An 18,298-nucleotide genomic window follows, 5' to 3' on the forward strand; every position below is an offset into this window, starting at 1 on the left:
AGTTTTTTTTCTGATCTGTTTGTGTTGGTGTTGCACCGCAGTTTTACTCTAGTTTTTGTTAGAAAAGCTAAAATATGGCACCAATGTAACTTACCTGGATAAATGCTCTGTTTTAATGTACAGAATGACAAACAAAACTATTTTACGGCTAAGTTTCAAGCCTAGTGTCAAGTGATACCAAAGATGCTCTCTGGTGTTCAGTTTCCAATCACCTCTCAGTATTAAAGGGCCAGTAATTGTAACTTTTGATGACTTTTTTCACTATTGTTGCTTGCAATTTAGTAAGTTTCTTGTTTTATTCCCAAAAGCATGTTGAGATATACACATTATTCAGCTTGTAAGTTTATTGTTTTACTCTCCAAAGCATGTCAGGATACACACAGCCTGTCAATTCTGCCTATACACATGTAAACTCCATTGCTATTGTTGAAAAGTAAGTTCAGGTTCACACAATCATCGAAAGTTACAGCCACTGGCCCTATAAATGTGTCCACATTATTTCTCAAGAGTGCATATGATGGGAAACTGTGTGTACTTACTGGTTGCGTTTAAAATCGTGAACAGTTTATTTGATGAACCACAGTCCCTTCACCCAGCACAAAATGCCTGCTAAACAGCTGAGGGCGCTGTTCTGCTAGAAAATGCAACCGGTTTCAGGCCAACCAGGAATGTAGCATGGGAAATTATAAAATCATCAATATTAATTGATAATTATCGCCATTCTTGAAACAAGACTGCTTTGAAGCAAGACTGCATCACTCTCCGCATGAAACTTTAATAACGAATTTACTTTTTTACACTTAACTCCACAGGAATTTCCTAAACTTTCAAAAACTTCCCACAAGTGCACATACATGTACACACACAGACCTTTACATTGGGATTGGCAACCTTACATTATAGAAAAAGCATCAGGCAGCCAAACACCTAAAATATTACACTGCAACACATTTCATCATTTCTTATATCAAAAAAAATTTAATGCTGAAGAAACTTTAAAAAAAGTAGTACTTGACATATCTAGATATATACTGATGGATTTCTACCACATCGGTGGTATGGCAATCAGAATGAGACAAAGGCCTCTTACACAGAGAGATTGATAATCCAATCTTCTCCTTGTGGTCCGGCCATTTATTTACAACTTCAAGGCTAGACTGAAACATTAGTGAATGGAGGGGGCGTAGCAGAACCATATATACATGTATATGTTCTTGATTTGATCGTAGGCTTGTACTATCAATTACAGTAAAAGATAAATACTGATACAAGGATATTTTCTAGTTTGACATCAAGTATTGTTTATCAATTCAATAACAGCCTAAGCTTTGTCTTCTTTGCTTACAGCAGTATATGTTAAAATATACCTAACCCTACACAAGAATATAGATAACTGTATGGGTTTGATGTCAAGATAGAGCAAAAAAACTAACCGCATGCTTTTCTCATCATTGGCATGCAAAAAAAGAAGCAAAGTGCGGGCATATAATTAGGTATTATGATGATTGAGATTGGCAGTAAGTCACTTCATTTCATCAACAGTGACACAGCCTTCATTAATTTGGGAATTTCTCATTGTGCTCATATTGAGATTTTGAATGTCTCTGGGCCGCCTGGATTCAAAGGTCAAATTCTTTCTTCCATGCAAACAAGTACGGCCATGGGAACGGATGTTATCTATCTTTATGGTGCATATAATCAACTGTTGAATTATTTGCTGATCTGCCATGTAGAAGTTTCATGGCCTCAAAGCTTCTGTACAATTACTGTGGGTATTACTTTTTTTGCAAAGAAAGTTGGGATTCCACTGTATATGAACTGTGATTTGCTGACCAGTAAAATGTATTACAGAACATATAAGAGGTGACATATCAGCCAATCACATTCAAGGTAATTCTCATTGGCTTTGACTTTACCACAGGAAAGCTATGCAAAGTACACTGGTAAAACTGCTCAACATATGGAAATTATAAACTCTATGATTTTAGACCTCAGAAAACAAAGGGCATTGATTTTCAAACTATGGTACAGAATGACTCATATAAGTTATACAAAATTTCTTAAATGGATACAACTAAAGTGCTGTTGTGATCTTCTCTCAATGACAAAAATATAAATGTGCTCAGTGGTGACAAGTTCCATTGCAAACCATTCTGAATAACAGGGAAATATTTTGGAGTATTGGACAGACTTCTTGGCAAGATATGCGTTATAACAAAGACAATATTGTCATTAAATGAACATTGTTTTTTCCACTTGTGAGAAATGGCTGATATATTCTCTCATACATAGAGATGTTTATTTGTCTGTACAATTCATTAACAAGATGGTATAATATCTTGTACCATATACTCTAAGGTGCTCTGGGATCTATATTTGCATGCTAGGCAATGCTGTAATTATATCTACTAATGAGATTGGGATCATGCCAGGACAGTGGGCACTGTGCAACATTTCAGGAAGCAGAAGGGAGATATGTTCACATAGGATTTCTGGATCACTGAAACATTGTCAAGAGATGGGAGTTTTCTCCTTTGTGAAATCTACAATTTCATGCAGTACGGCAGAACTTCTCTGTAATTTTGGTATGATAGCCAAAACTTACGTCTAATGCTGTGCTCTGATTTTCTGGCATAGCATAGAGCCTCGGTCACAGCTGTATAAATTGCTCACTTGACTGTTAAAGGATTCCGGGATAGTAAAAGTACTTAACTCATGTTAAGTGACTATTTAGGCGGAGTTGCATAATGTACATATATGACAGTATCCAGGAGACTGAGCCATATGCCACAAGTGGGCATGATATATAAGAATGAAGTAACTTCCATGGCTTTCATAGCCAATCACTGGGGTGAAAAATATTAGTGATTGACTTCAAGGGACACAAGTGATGTAATTTTTCTAGACTAGAGTCCTTGCACAGTGTAATGAGCAGTTTCACAGCTTTGATGGAGAATTAGAGAATGACGCTAGGTGTAAGTTTTGGCTACCACAGCACAACTACTGAGAAATTGTTGACAAAACACTAGTGGAACAGGGAGAAGTCTTTCTTTTTGTCAAGTCATTCACAATGTGATCTCAACATGGGTGATACTTGACAATTGAAGTGAAATGTTAGGCTGGTGCCAAGTATATCTACAGTTCATAATTATCAGGTCCATAACACGCCTTTAATATTCATTGAAACAACATCTTCACAGAATGACCCCTAAAAGGAGAGATCAAGTTCTCTACCAATGAATGTACATTATGGTTCAATATTCTTGGTCTGCTTGTGCCCAGCATCTTCCTTATGGCAAGCCTACAACAGAATTCCATTGAAACTGTGTCCAGCGTACCTGATCAGAAAACTAACAATATCTATGGAAGTTTAGGAAGTCACAGAAGTCAAAAATTAAAAACGTTCAAGGTTTCAACTTTGTGGAAGGGTCCTTCTTCCATCTGCATGCCACCTAACCTCTGAACATTGTGTATGTTTCAGCCAAGGTACTGGGGTGCAGGGGGTGAAGACAATATGTAACACAGCTACTGCTTGAGGATTTAATTATTTATACAAAGTCAATGCTTACCCTATTGTGAACATATGGGCAGTGCAACCCATTGATTAGAAACTGTATTCTTTGATATGACAGATGTTCTGTAAAATGGGAAGAATTTTTTCATCATGATAGGTTTCATTTCCAGCGATTTATTTGTCCCATCTACTCTTTTTGACTTTTGGAGGTTTAGGTGCGACAAATTCTTCACTAAACCTCTTGCTGGGAGAGTCACTGTTGCTATCACTCCCCCTGCTGGGAGTGAAATTACCGATGCTGATCCCACCACTATTGCTGCTGCTGCCACTGCTGGACCATCTGCTGCTCTGGCTACCGCTGCCACTCCCCCTGAAACCCTGGCTTCTATGACTGCTGGGTGGTTTGCTGCTGATCCTGGGCTGGTCTCCCGTTGACATTGTACTGCTGGTGGAGTTCGAGCTGGCTGCTTTAAAGTGTGATTTGTACTGTGCCTGGGCAGCAGAAAAATGCAAAACAACGCAAGATGTTTCAAAAACCTCATTCATAGCTTTTCAATAGATTTCAGAATTCCAGGTAAAAGTTGTTGCAGACTTGTTGAAAGCTGTCCTGGAGAAACACTTTGATTTTTCTTTTCATAGAGAGGTAATTACTCAAAATATCATCTTTCTATAAACCAAACAGCAATATCATGGGCACAACCCGAATAGCAGCTGCTCCAAATCCCCCACTTCCCTGTCCAGTCTATGATCATAAAGTGTACCTTTACTTTTATTAACCCTTTCATTACCATAGTTAGGCAAATACCTATTGGTTTCTATGGCAAATTTGGACCTCTGTATGTGGACAGGGGGGTGAAAGGGGTAAAATTTGTGAAGTTTCCTCTTTCCCTTTGGGCAATGGAGGCCTGGATTATGACTGAGCTGTGTGAAAAACCATCAAACTTTAGAAAAGAACAACTTTGGCCTATTCCAAAAACCATCAAAATGATGGCTGCAATACTACCTGCAGAAAGCGATGCAATGGTCAACTCACCATAAAGGCACTTTTGACAGTTTGAAGCCTGTCTATTCCTGGACTTATCACTTGTTGTGATGACGACGACGACGACGATGAAGACGATGAATATGTGTTTCTTGATGGCTGTGTGTATTCACTTTCCTGTGCATAGGTATCACCAAACGCAATACTCTGCTCAACTTCCTCCTGTTCCGTTGGTGTTCCAAGGCCAGGTCTCTCTCTGTAACCAAGTCCCTTGGTCCTGTTGATGCGACCTTTCTTCCCCTTCCTTTGCCGTGATTTCCTGAACCATGAATTCTGAAAAAAAGAATCAAGATGGCTCAATTTTACTAATTTATCCAAACACGTTGTGAATGAAGGAGTGATCAACACCCACTGGACACGCTGACTGTACACAAACAGAAAGAGCTTGTTACATTTCCTTTTTTTGGAGATACCATCATCTTCAAATTCTACTCTATATGGAATGAGTGTAAAAACTGGACAGGACAGCTCATTAAGGCTAAAATGTATAGCCCATATATATAAAGTCAAAGAACACTTGTGCAGTAGCTATATGTTAAATTGTTCAAAGCTGAGTGTGTGTCAGTTGAAATTGTTGTAAGTACATGCCGTATTTCTATCTTGATCTCCTTTTGTACAAATACGCCACAACATAATATTTCAGTTTTCAAATTGACTGATCAGCATCAACAACTCGAGCAAACTAATTTTCTGAGATAGTGAAACTAAAACAATGTTACTTTTCGAAAGCACTGAAGGTTATGACTAGCACTGTAAATTTTGCCTGATGGAAAGTCAGTGCATATGAATTGAAGACTGAAGACTTGGGGAAGCCAAGTGAATTTGATCTTGTTTGCAATCCTGTCTACGTTTAGCTACTTGAAATAGGACATCTAAACCTGTACACTGTTTATAACTGACAGGGCACTTGATCTGTTCATACCTGCATGGCTAAATCCATGAGTTTGTCTGGAACTGTTTGTCCGACACCTTCAAGATTCCGAACCAAGTCCCCTGCAAAGTTGACATCTTTGGTCACGTTTATCAACGTGTACGCTATGCCTTTTGTGCCTGTTAGAGGGGGTAACATGAAATCATAGAAAATACAGTCAGACTGCTTGCAATTTTCTTCCATACTGTACATAGATATGCTTTGGGAGGTGAAGATGAGGGAGTAATATGCACGCCGAAAACTATACTGTTCTGTGGGATTGCAGTGGTAAAATGATCACTAGTTATTTATCATTTTGTACATGAACATGCCTGTAAAACAAACAAGAAAACATTCATGTTGCCATACAAAGTGTGTGAATGATTTGCTTATGATCTAATTCACTATTGTTAGATCAAGTCAGTCAATGATTGGCATACAAATGAAGGCACCCAAGAGACTGCGTGTGATACATGCACGCAGATCAAGTCAGTAAATCTCTCACAATTTTTCTGTTTATTCATGACATGACATTAAAAAATACCGCAATTACACGGTGTCGCTCAAATTTGATCAGACTTGGTATGTACCAGTATGGGTTACCAATGATCAACAATAAATGTTGTTTCTACCTGTTCAGTGGAGGAAAATTCTACGTTGATGTTTATGATAATGATTTCTGCACAGTACAACCAGAAAAACAACAAGAAATATTTAAATCAGAAAAACAAGAATGACAAAAGTAATTAAGGTCTGAAACTTTAGGTACTGGAGGTCAACTTTAGCAACATGCATAGCAGAAACAAGCCCCTCTTAGTTTCAGTATAGACGGTCTTCCCCCCCTCTACTGTCTATGGTTTCATGACATGACATTAAAAAATACCGCAATTATACGGTGTCGCTCAAATTTGATCAGACTTGGTATGTACCAGTATGGGTTACCAATGATCAACAATAAATGTTGTTTCTACCTGTTCAGTGGAGGAAAATTCTACGTTGATGTTTATGATAATGATTTCTGCACAGTACAACCAGAAAAACAACAAGAAATATTTAAATCAGAAAAACAAGAATGACAAAAGTAATTAAGGTCTGAAACTTTAGGTACTGGAGGTCAACTTTAGCAACATGCATAGCAGAAACAAGCCCCTCTTAGTTTCAGTATAGACGGTCTTCCCCCCCTCTACTGTCTATGGTTTCAGCAGGTCTGTTAATATGTAACAGTTCATAAACAATGACAGGAAATGACTCAAGATCAGTGGAGTTGGCCTGTTTCTTACTGGCATGCCATCACTCCTGCACATTTGCAGGATTTCACTTTTTCTTACCTCATTTGCACATTTTTGACACTGATGTGTTCATTTGAACAAATTCACATCTTAACCCCTGCATCTACCTGTACACCAAATACTGAGATGGTAGCTCGGGCGGTATGGGAGCCTTTGTGTGTGACGGACATACATCCGCACATACATACCCACAAATATACAGACATACAGACGCCACCGACTCATCATATAAGCTCTTTTTGGTATTTATATACAAAATCAAATATGAGCTAAAAATCTTTGTTTCTGTGCATCTATACAAGTCTCAAAATGGTCAAGCCTGTTAAAAGGGATGTGTTACACTGCACTGACTTTAACGGTCTCAACGTGATAGCAACATGTGAAACTGGCAGGAAGATGGTTTAACTTTCATTCTGGCCTATCCTGAAACTTTCAGCGTCATCATTCCAAAACGTATTCGAAATTCTCTGAACACTAGGTCTTACCTGCTCTGCCTGTTCTGCCTATTCTGTGGGTGTGTGTGTCTATGTCCCTGGCAACATCATAGTTTACAACTGTACGGATTGACGGGATGTCCAAACCACGGGCTGAAATATACAATCAATAATGTCAGTAATTCCGTTTGCATTCATAACCTTGGAAGACCAAACAAAATCATGATTCATAGGGATCAAAGTAGAGGATTAAAAGTTCAGTGCTTTGGAGTTTGAATCCCAAGAGCTGAAAGAGAAAGTCAATAAAATCTTGAACAGATGGCTGGCAAATCCCTAAGAACCCTTTGAGTGCCAAAGTCAATTTTTGTCATCTTTATAAAATATAAACTAGACAATTTTTTTTCAGACCCAAATAATTTTGCAGATTTTTCCTGGAATTTCGATCAAAGCCATAGCCAATGAAAAGTGATGTCCATTTGGTCCATAAATATCAAAATAATTACAGAAAAATTCATAAAAATTGGTAAAATGTTGCACTAAAATTTTGGTGGAAAAAATTACAGCACTCAAATGGCTAACATTGAAGCACATCGTAATATTAATCTTCTACTTAGAATACAAAGTATTTGGTAGATTGAATAATTCAACATTGGCATACAGTGTGAGACAACGTTGGCTGGCGCTGACACATCTATTATATTATAACACTAACATCACACATAGCACTATCACTTGTATAGTATTAGGTCTCCTTCAAGGCTTCACGGCATGGAATTTTTCACAGCATGGAATTTTTCACGCCATTCTTGATGAGCCGTAGGTATTTATTTTGAACAACTCAAATCACTGTGACTTACCGGCAACATCAGTTGCTACCAGTACAGGCATCATTCCTCTCTTGAAATTGTTGATAACTTTGTTTCTTTCACTTTGATCCAAGTCACCATGGAGGAGACCCACTGTGAGAGGGAAAAACACAGGTTTGAATTAACGCCAGGGTTTGCGATGAAGTACAAGGAACAGACCTTTCTGAAGTTGTGTAAACTTACAGTATTTTTATGCTGTTGTATAAAGTTACAGGTAACAACAGCTGCATCCCATTAACTCATATAACCAGTAGGTGATTCACATTGACTGTATGCCAGGGATTTCAGAAGGAAACCTTTGAGGAGGGAATCACAAGAATATCACTATCACTGCTGCAATTATCAACTCACATCATATGGTCACTTACAGTCAAAGTCTTGGTTTTTCAAGTTCATGGCAAGTTCTTCACAGTTGGCTTTCTTGGTGACAAATATCAACACACTACCCGTGGTGGTGAAACTGACCAGCCTCTGTATCAACCAGGTCCACTTGGATGGACCATCAGGAAGCAACTCCACTATCTGTGTGACATCTTCATTTGCCTGGTTGAGACAGAAAAACAATAAATAACCCATAAATAGCTTGTGGATGCAATGACAAACAAAGGACTACAGGGTGGGAAATATTGAAGTGGTAGCTGACAAACATAATTTATTATATCACACGAATGCAAATTCGTGGAATTATTTAAATAAATCAAACAAAACTTTTCAGAAGCAAACATACATTTTAATTACAGCAGTATAGTTTGGTATAGGCAGAAATCGTAAAAGAAACAATGGTGAAAATATTGTTGACATCCAGCAAGATAGTTCAAAGAAATTCTGACCATACAGGAAGTTTATTAACTGATCTGTCTGACTGTTTATCACCTTGTCTGTCCTGAAGAGAATTTATACATCTTCAAAACCCAATAATACGTGACACATACAATCTTTTGAGACTAGACACTTACTTCCCCAACATCTCCTTGTACTACCCTGACTGGATCTGTCAAGATGTCTCTGGCCAACTTCTCAACTTTCTTCCTGAAAGTTGCACTGAACAACATAGCTGTAAGGTAACAACGATAAATGAGGCTGTTTAGACAGAAAGCTTTCTTGTACCTGGACGGAAGAGTATGGGTACTGACTGTTTATTGTCTCCAGTAGTTCTCAAAGCTCTATGGAAACATGGTGTTTAGTGCACTAATAATCCCAACAAAGTTAAAATCTTGTTTCTCATGAGTCCACGTCTACTTATGTCAATGAAACCTCAATGAAGAAAATGTAGGTATGTCTTGTCCATTACCAGACAGCTGAGAAAGTTGAAATGAATAATGGTATTTTTTACTTTTCTACACAATAAAGAATGGTTGACTTTACAGATTTACACAAGATAAATGATGGGCTTTATGGTAAATATTACTGTGAACAGAACAATTGTGAGATCTACGTATCTTCCTGTCTTGTTGGATCGATCAAAGTACAAGTTATATTGTTTATTCAAGGTTTTTAATGTTATTATTTTGCATCTGACAAGGTTCTGAAATTCAGAAGCACTCTAACAATACATGGTTCCTTTTGAATTTTACTTACTCTGCCTGTCTGGTCTGACATGATTGGCAATGGAACGTACTTGAGGCTCTGAAATGGCAATAATAAATTGGCTTGCTTTACATCCAGAAGAATGTTTCAAGTAATCTATAGATAACCATGTAACCATATTAACCAGTGGATGAGATTGTGTACATTATCATACATGCTATGCCTGTATCGTCATTCTCCTATTGTTTAGATGGTACTGATATGAACCCATATTTTAACTAGTGAAAATATCGAATTATATTTTCACTGTAACCAAACTACTTACAGCAACGCGTACGCGTGACCTTCGCTGGTATGCGTGACCTTCGTATGTACGTTCATATGTAAAACAGCTGAGCGAATAAGACTTCAGTCCCCGCGTCCGTTTGACAGTGCATCATGATAGAACCGCTATACGACAAGTTTCCTGTTGACGAGTTTAAGTATCTAGATGATGAATTGCATCGTTTACAACCATAAATGAGCCACAAAAATCCAACCGCACTGAAAATACTCGCGACAAACAAGGTGCACATATTAACAATTTGTACCTGTCAATGAATTCCCAGGGCTTGATCGTGTCCGGTGCGGGTTTCGGATACAATGTAAGATACTAGGGAAAGTCAAACTTTCGTTTAGGTTGTTAAAAGAAGTTTAGTTCTATATAGGCAAGCCAGTAACTGAAATATACGAGCAGACGATGTAAATACCTTTGAAATGTTTTATTCGTACAGCAACAAAATCACGATTGACGCTACAGCTTACAATGTACTCACTTACGTTTTCCCTAAACGGCTCACAAATTCCTTTCTAAGATGGTAAATTCGGCATATTTGACGTCTGAGGACATGTATAATTCCTGGAGATAAACTGACTGTACGGCTATTATTAAGAGCTGCTTGCTCTAGACTCCGTCATCTGTTCTTACTCGATCGAGTTTTGAAATCGAATGGCGAACACTGGCGCAGCGCGACTCTGATCCGATTTTAACGGGCCTAATAACTTTCGCGAAGGGATGAGGTGATGTTTCAAAACACGAAAACACACTCATTTTACACACTCCAGTCTATGATTACGTCCACCGCCATTTCAAGCTAAAAATAAATCTTCTTCAAATTGTGAAAACCTGTGTCGACATCTTAATGTTTAAATTGTTCGCTTTAAAAGTGTGCCATAAACCCTCCCTTGAAGTGGAATGGCCCGATAGCGGAATAATATCAAGAAGTGATACGGTTGTCATCACTCCTTAGCAACCAATTTTTTGTGAGTACAGCGAGGAGAAAGCAAGGTCGATTTCAGTTGATTTCGTCGCTAATTTCGGAACGTCCGTAGGAAAACAGTCATAACCAAAGCATGCATGTATGATAAAGGGTTATTACACGAAGTTGGGGCGATACCGCGTGTCGTATTCTCGTGCTGTGTCCCCATTTTGACTCGTGGCTGCGCAACTCGTCAAAATACGGACACATCACTCAAATAGACGCGGTATCGCCCAAATTTCGTGTAATAAATCCTCATTATGCACTGATACCTAGCCATGATTAATGCCAATTTGCAAGATCACAGAAGCTGTGTCAAGTTACTGAACTCACAAGCAGGACAACAGAAATCATTTGCACACAGAAATCAAGTGTCAGTCATAGAAATAATGTGAGATTATGGAATCACCTGTGGGCTGATAGACCATGAGTCAAATCACAGATAATGAGTCAGATCACAGAAACCATGAATATGATTGAAAATCACTGAAAAAACACAAGTCATTATGCAAAACATATAACGTATCAGTGAGGGTTACAGAGACCAAAGTGGCGCTTTCTTCATTTCACTTGAAATGCTAGTGTGAAAAATACTTTGTAACTAAAAATTATCTTTTTTCACGAACTTACCAAATCCCATATCAAACATTCTATCTGCCTCATCAAAGACCAAGTACGTGACTCTTCTCAAATTAGTTGCTTTCTTCTTAACAAGATCAATCAATCTACCCTGTAACAAATGACAAACACGTAATCTAATCATAAGTGTACCACTAGAATACATATTAATGTTAAATAAAGTTTTGAAAGATTTCCAGACAGAAAACATTTAGGGATTTTAGAATGTTCCTGTTACAGGCAGAGAGCTGGTTAATGTTACCCGGGTTCCAAAGTCAACCTTAGTATATCAAAACAATCATATCTAGGAATGGCAGATATATGACTGTTGTTCTAGAGTTGTTTACATAAGTCCCTCAAGAAGGATCATCCCTACAATGAATCTTGAAAGTTAGTGCATTGAAAACTTTATGATTACATAAACTTTACTGTAACATTTTAACATGTTGATGTAACATGTTTCACTTCAATAAAACGTTTCAAATGAGTTTGAATTTCACACAATGTTGTTATTTTTTCCTTACTACAGCTTCAGAATATGCCAATCTACTGATTACAAAACAGAAACAACACTTGCACATACAGTAATTCATCCAACAACTCAAATTGTTTCCTGTAATGATGTTGGACCAATGCACAAGGAAGTTGAAGGATCTGAAGTGGATTCACTGCAGAGTCTAAACTCCAAGACTTACCGGTGTTGCTACAAGGATTTCACAGCCTTCCTGACAGGCCTTAGTCTGTTCCCACATGTTACCACCACCATAGGCACACACTGTGTGGATGTTGTAGGCTTTACCAAACCTCTTACATTCTTGGTAAATCTGTGCAAGATTTCAATAGAGACTTCTATTCATGTGATGCAATGTTCTGACTAAACAAGTCGTACCAACTCCAAAAGACAGAATTTTTTTTCAGTGGCGAGAAAGATTTGAAAGATGAAATCAGCCAGCAAATATGTAAATATGGAATTTGATGACAAAATTACCAATAAAGATGTTATTAGTAAGTGAAAGAAGGTAGCTAAAAATTATCGGTGTATTTGCTGCCATACATATGGCAAAAAGTCATTGTTATGTAGCAATATATCTGACCACTGTTGTTATAGTAAACATCGAAAGAGACTGATAAAAGCACATGCACATATATAAATACTGAAATGGTCTGTCTACATACATTCACATTGCTAATTCAAAATGTGTCTTTTGTCGACTTGAATTGCTACTCATACACTGTAGAAGTAATTTCTCATTCAAACCTGCTGGGAGAGTTCTCTGGTTGGTGCACATATCAAGCCAATGGGTCCATCCCCTGCCTGGATTTCTGGCTGGTCCATGATGTGTATCAACAAGGGCCAGATGAACGCTGCTGTCTTACCACTACCAGTCTTGGCAATGCCGATGATGTCACGGCCACTCATGATGACTGGTACACCCTATTGAAGGCAAGAAGATGTTTGAAGTGTCAGCATGGATGTCTGCATATAGGCAGATGAAGAAAAGTAACCTCTATAGTAGCCATCCTGATAGACAAATCTCAATCACTTGAGGGTACTCCAAGCATTACCGTCCTTTAAATTAAAGAAAGGGGTAAGCACAGCGCCCCCAAGTGATGGATCTTCAAGTCTATGATTCAAATCATCATCATCATAATCATCATCAACAACACCCTTCAGTTCCTGTCCGGTGAGAATCACTCTTAATATTTCTATCACCTTTAGCTGATTTTCATGCTCTGTAGCACGGTCCTTCCACCGTGCCAGAACCACAAATGTCTAAATGTGTTGTAGTTCAACACACCCTCGTGCACTATGTCACTACAGACTACATTTATATGCTTACTGATGACAAATGAAAAAGTAAAAAACAATAAATACTTATAACTTTTAATTAAATTTCTATTGGTAAAACAATTTGAATGTATCTGTCAGTATTGAAGTTGATGTTTTATTACACTGCATACATACATACCTGAGCCTGGATTGGCATGGGAGTGGAATAGTCTGATTTCCTGATGTAATGCATCAACTGCTCATCAAAACCAAAATGTGCAAAACTGGAAACTGGTTTCGGAGGTTCATATCCAGACACCTAGCAAACAGAGAAAAAAAGCAAGATTAACTTTATACCTTGTCTGATTTTTATCATTCGAACATTTGAAAATGAATCGACCGTTTTTTCTATAACTGACAAAATGTCACACGTAGAAATACACCAACAGTCACTCATCACTATGTATGTAGAATGAAATTGTAGAATGTACACATTTAACTTCTATATCTTAAAGGTATACAGTCACCTGTAATCTGAATATGCCCATATATGGTCAAAGGGGCATTCCTTGGTATTCAAAATGCCCATGTGAGGGAGCGGCCACCCACTTAAAATCTGTGATTGGCTAGATTTCTCTTTCCATGGAAACTGTAGCAAAATTGGAACAGGTGACAGTATATCTTTAATCTTTTTAAGCACACGCACTACAACCTAATTTCATCACTTTGGTTATACCATTTGGCTTGATCAATATTTTCCTCAAGGTTGACACCATAATATAATATCACATGGACATTTCCTTCCATTGATGTATTAAACTTACCTTGATGCCTAGTTTTCTGCGTAGTTCAATCAAATTAAACAAACCAAGTTTGGAAATGTCCTCATGCTCATCATAGAAATCTTTGGTGAATTCTGAGTACTCAATCTGCAAAAAATATCAACTTTCAAAGTTATTCAAAGTTATTGGTGCAAAGGTTTCTAATGATGCAGTAATTACAGCAGAGAGTCGATAATGAAATTTTCATTACAACCACTTTTGGTCTTTGCCTGTTCTAAGTTGTTGGGTGAGTGCGGAGGTACAGTCATACAATCACCTTATTTTTGCAGCCTCATGTCTACACAAAAGTTTGTAACAAAATCTACAGAACATCCTGAGCGACAAAGGCAATATGTTGAGCAGTCATGTCAGTGGTTTTATTCAAGTTGAGACATGACCTGTCAAAAAAAAATATTCAGATAAGTTTCTTTGACCCGTGGAGAAAATTATGAAGGTTTGATTCATTCTTGTAAGCTGGTAATAGTACATTACAACTTTAACAAAACAATTTGAGACTGACCAGTAGTAATTGTAGGCTGATAATAGTATTACTGTGACCAGTTCTGTACAAAAAGCTTTATATACTACAAGCCATCATTACTTGACATTACAAAGGTCAATAATTACACATAATGACTTTATGATAGAATATAATATTAACCTTTATCCTGCCAGGCCTATCATCCTATCTGCTAGTCAGTAAAAAGTGGTATTTAGCCAAACCTATACAAATCTTCTCCTATTGTTATGGTGTGTTATGGAAAGTTTAGTCTATAAAAATAATAATTTTCACAGTACTTTAGGTTTCAGGGGCCTCCAAATATTTGACCCAAAAAAAAAAATTGTGCTGTTCCGATAGGGTAGGTAGGTCGGCAAGGATTTTTTTCGCAAAATATTTTTATTTGTAAATATGCATTTTTCAGCGTTCATGGCAGTCAAACACTGACCCACATTTCCAGAAAAATGTATCATACATATAGATGGAAAAGAAACATAAAAGACATCCTCGTTCAAGCAAAAATCAAATGTCAAGTAACGATCGCGTGATTTTACAGTTTTTTTCTTTTTTAAACTTCCTTGTTTACGTAGCTCTAAAAGTTTAGGGTCAGCTGGTAAAAAATAGGGAAGGTCGGGTTATCGGAACAGCACAATTTTTTTTGCTTGGCCTTTAAGTTTTGTTAAGATGCAACATATTTTGCCTCACTGGTTTTAATCAACTTGACCTGACAGTGAAATATGAACTTGACAGGATAACAGTTATTATACTATGCAATACTAATATAGTATGAACAGAATAATTTTGAATACTGACCTGTGAATGATCAATAGGCGGTAAGGGGTCAATAATTCTGTTCTTTTCTGGAATGATTGGATTTCCATCTTCATCATACTCAATATCGACTTCATCATCATCAGTGACTAGAAGTCCAGCATTTGGATTGTCCTCCATGTACTTGAAATAGGTTTCATGATCATCTGCCTCTTCAATATCCTGCCTCAGTCCTTTCTTCTTTTTCTCATTTTTGTCTTCCTTTTCTTTGGTTTGTTTTTGTTTCTGAAGATCATTCTGCAAAATATGCACACAAACAGAATCATCAATGTATCAGTTGCACATCTGGACTGCCATACGGTTGGCACCTGAAGCTTCTAATGCTTGAAGAGTAACATACAGTGAATTGATAACGGACTCATTATCAATGGGATTATTCATGTACCTAGGATTATGCAACATGTACCTTTTGGATGAGAACAGGACACATATGACTTAATGTATTAATTAATAAATTAATTAATTGGTTAGTTAATTAATTAGTTTATTAATTTGATGAGTAAACAGGCATGAGGCCCTATTGCATACATCCACAAAATATAAAACGTCATGTTTATCATAAGCGATTGCATCATAAGATATTAAAAGGACAGAAATTCAGTCATAAAAATGTAACATGATATTACTTTTCTGAAAGATCTCTGTTGTAAAAAAATATTTACTCCAAAGTCATTATGTTACACCTCACAGTCCTAGAACAAAGTTTGTTATTCTACATTCAACCTGCGACATTGAACTTGAAATATAGGCAGTGTTTATGGTTGGAGCCTCCTTATAAACACATAAATGGTAATTGTTGGAGCTGACACAAGTTCATGTATGAAAGTCTGATCCAAAATTTTCCTTTGGTTTGATTTATGTTGAATATATATAAGCAAAGTTCCTCAAAAATTAAAAAATTTTGATAATCACAAGAAGTATTTTGCATTAAATATTGCCAAAATTATTATGGATGTTTTCTTAAATATTGTGTACAGAACATTAAAAACATCACATTTATTATTATAGAACCAAATAAGACCATTTTCTGTAACATCAACTGTAGGTTATGACTGAATATCTGACAAATGTTTTCTTCAGTGACCATTATTATATATAAATAAGATGAATGGTGCTAGGGAAGAGTGATCAATACATACAGAACATCATCTGTAAATGTTTTATATAATAATGTTCTTGTTTACCTCAAGACCGGCCATAAACGCATCCAAGGGATCATCATCTTCATCATCTTCTTCAGAGAACCCTCTTGACTTTGAAGACACCCCAGGTGTTTCTTCATCACTGTCGTCAAAGTAGCTACCGTAGAAAAACGGTAGATCATTGACTTTGCCTTTGAGTTTACTGATCTTTGTTGCTATTTTATGATTGGGATTTCTTTGACAACTATAAATCATTCCCTATTGTGGAATATGAGCATTGGCATGTGTGCTACACAAAAAGTATGACAGAGCTGATACTGTATGAAATGATAAATATTCATACGATTTGATAAGACTTGGTTTTACACACAGCATCACCTTGAAATATTTCTAGCCATGGGAATGATCAGAATCACTTACTCCTGCTCCGATTTGTATCGTTTCCTGTTTGGAGTTCTGTTCGTACTCATGGCATTCTTCAGAATGAACGGTGCGCCTCCTCCCGAGCTGATTGGATACTGTGGAGCCTGTGGGACTAGCGGCTCTTCTCTCCGTCTGTCGCGACTCAGGCTGAAGCCTCCAAAACCAAAACCTCTTGGTTTATCTGGTGAACCTTTGTGGTACATGTTTGTTGGTAGACTGACTCACACCTTTAAAGAAATCATAGTATGGTGAAAAGTGCTATCCACTATCACATTTTGTGGCATCATTAAAATTTGTGACAAAAAATTGTTGACATTCTAAAATTATATTCTCATTGGCTTTGGCTGAAGCTGGTAGATGACCATGTGTTAGCAACAGTACTGATAATACTTCATCAACGAGACATTAATTATCAAGATGCCGTGTATCTATTTTGAAGAAACATGTACATGTTGTAAAGTACTACCAGCACACATGCCTTTGTATTAATCGGGGAACGTTTCGAGTCAAACAAGCAGAGGGCCAATACATCATAGACCTTTAACACCTTTTTCTAGAGTCTATGTCGCGGTAGTTTTGCCTGGGGTTGTGTTTCGGGGGGCAAAAACCAGGATGTTTAATTCCTAACACACAACCAAAGGCAAAACCCCAGACGCTGGACTAATTGCAGCTGCAGTACAAGATCTATGATAAGAATCCGTTCACATTTGGATGTCTACATGTACAAACTATCAATTCTTTCCATTGTGCCTTGTTGACAGTACATTCGTACTGGTAGACACGGTTTTCCAATTTCCTGCAACCGTATTTTACGATAATGTACGCCCCTAAACGCTAATGTCTGTCGTTTGATATTGATTGACGGGGTTTAAAAAACGACAACGCTTAGAATGCTGAACTCACCAAAAATACCTCTGCGCTGACGGTGCGCGATAGTTTTCACCACCAGACTGAGTGAGCAGAGAGTTTGCGCTATGACCTTCGTTCAACCGGGCAAGCTCCCGACACCCGACACCGCGACAATTTTGACTTTTTTATGCAGCTTGTAAAGGCGAAAGAATGCAGAAGTAAAAACGTTCATCTACGTATCTAGTTTTGAACAGATTCCTGAATCTACTATGCGTGGCAAGGGAGTTGAAATATTGCGAGAATAGTGTTTATTTTGAAGGAAATCCACAGTCTCTTTGCGCCTGCTGTTTAGTGCTCAACTGAGAGTGCGCGCACGACTTTCGACCTTTAACCTCATGGTTTCTTAGGACCTTCCAAGTTGGTGGATGAGATAGTCTGCGGCCCTGCTAGTTATTTAAAAAGTG

At 37.6% G+C, this 18,298-nt stretch overlaps 1 protein-coding gene across 1 annotated transcript; it reads right to left on the reverse strand.

Moving 5' to 3' along the window:
- Positions 1 to 950: 950 nt before the first annotated feature.
- On the reverse strand, positions 951 to 18,195 carry LOC139140424 (ATP-dependent RNA helicase DDX42-like). The gene is made up of 17 exons (XM_070709699.1): positions 17,889 to 18,195; positions 16,983 to 17,212; positions 16,605 to 16,719; positions 15,403 to 15,657; positions 14,094 to 14,198; positions 13,469 to 13,588; positions 12,757 to 12,933; positions 12,194 to 12,322; positions 11,511 to 11,610; positions 9,634 to 9,681; positions 9,012 to 9,109; positions 8,424 to 8,598; positions 8,047 to 8,148; positions 7,241 to 7,342; positions 5,479 to 5,606; positions 4,548 to 4,829; positions 951 to 4,006 (listed from the first exon to the last, which is right to left on the reverse strand). The coding sequence occupies exons 2-17, from the start codon at positions 17,186 to 17,188 to the stop codon at positions 3,689 to 3,691; spliced, it is 2,460 nt and encodes an 819-aa protein (XP_070565800.1). The 5' UTR covers positions 17,189 to 17,212; positions 17,889 to 18,195; the 3' UTR covers positions 951 to 3,688.
- Between the last annotated feature and the right edge of the window lie 103 nt (positions 18,196 to 18,298).

This window comes from Ptychodera flava, chromosome 9, assembly GCF_041260155.1.
Source record: "Ptychodera flava strain L36383 chromosome 9, AS_Pfla_20210202, whole genome shotgun sequence".
NCBI lineage: Eukaryota > Metazoa > Hemichordata > Enteropneusta > Ptychoderidae > Ptychodera > Ptychodera flava.

What these genes read in the sequence shown, in the direction of transcription:
- LOC139140424 (XM_070709699.1), bottom strand. Translation starts at nt 17,188, where the DNA reads ATGTACCACAAAGGTTCACCAGATAAACCAAGAGGTTTTGGTTTTGGA. An exon ending in GCAGAAAACTAGGCATCAAG is followed by an intron (nt 13,589 to 14,093) that starts GTAAGTTTAATA and finishes TCTGTTTGCTAG; the next exon opens with GTGTCTGGATATGAACCTCC. An exon ending in GAAAAACCAAGACTTTGACT is followed by an intron (nt 8,149 to 8,423) that starts GTAAGTGACCAT and finishes TCCCTCTCACAG; the next exon opens with TGGGTCTCCTCCATGGTGAC.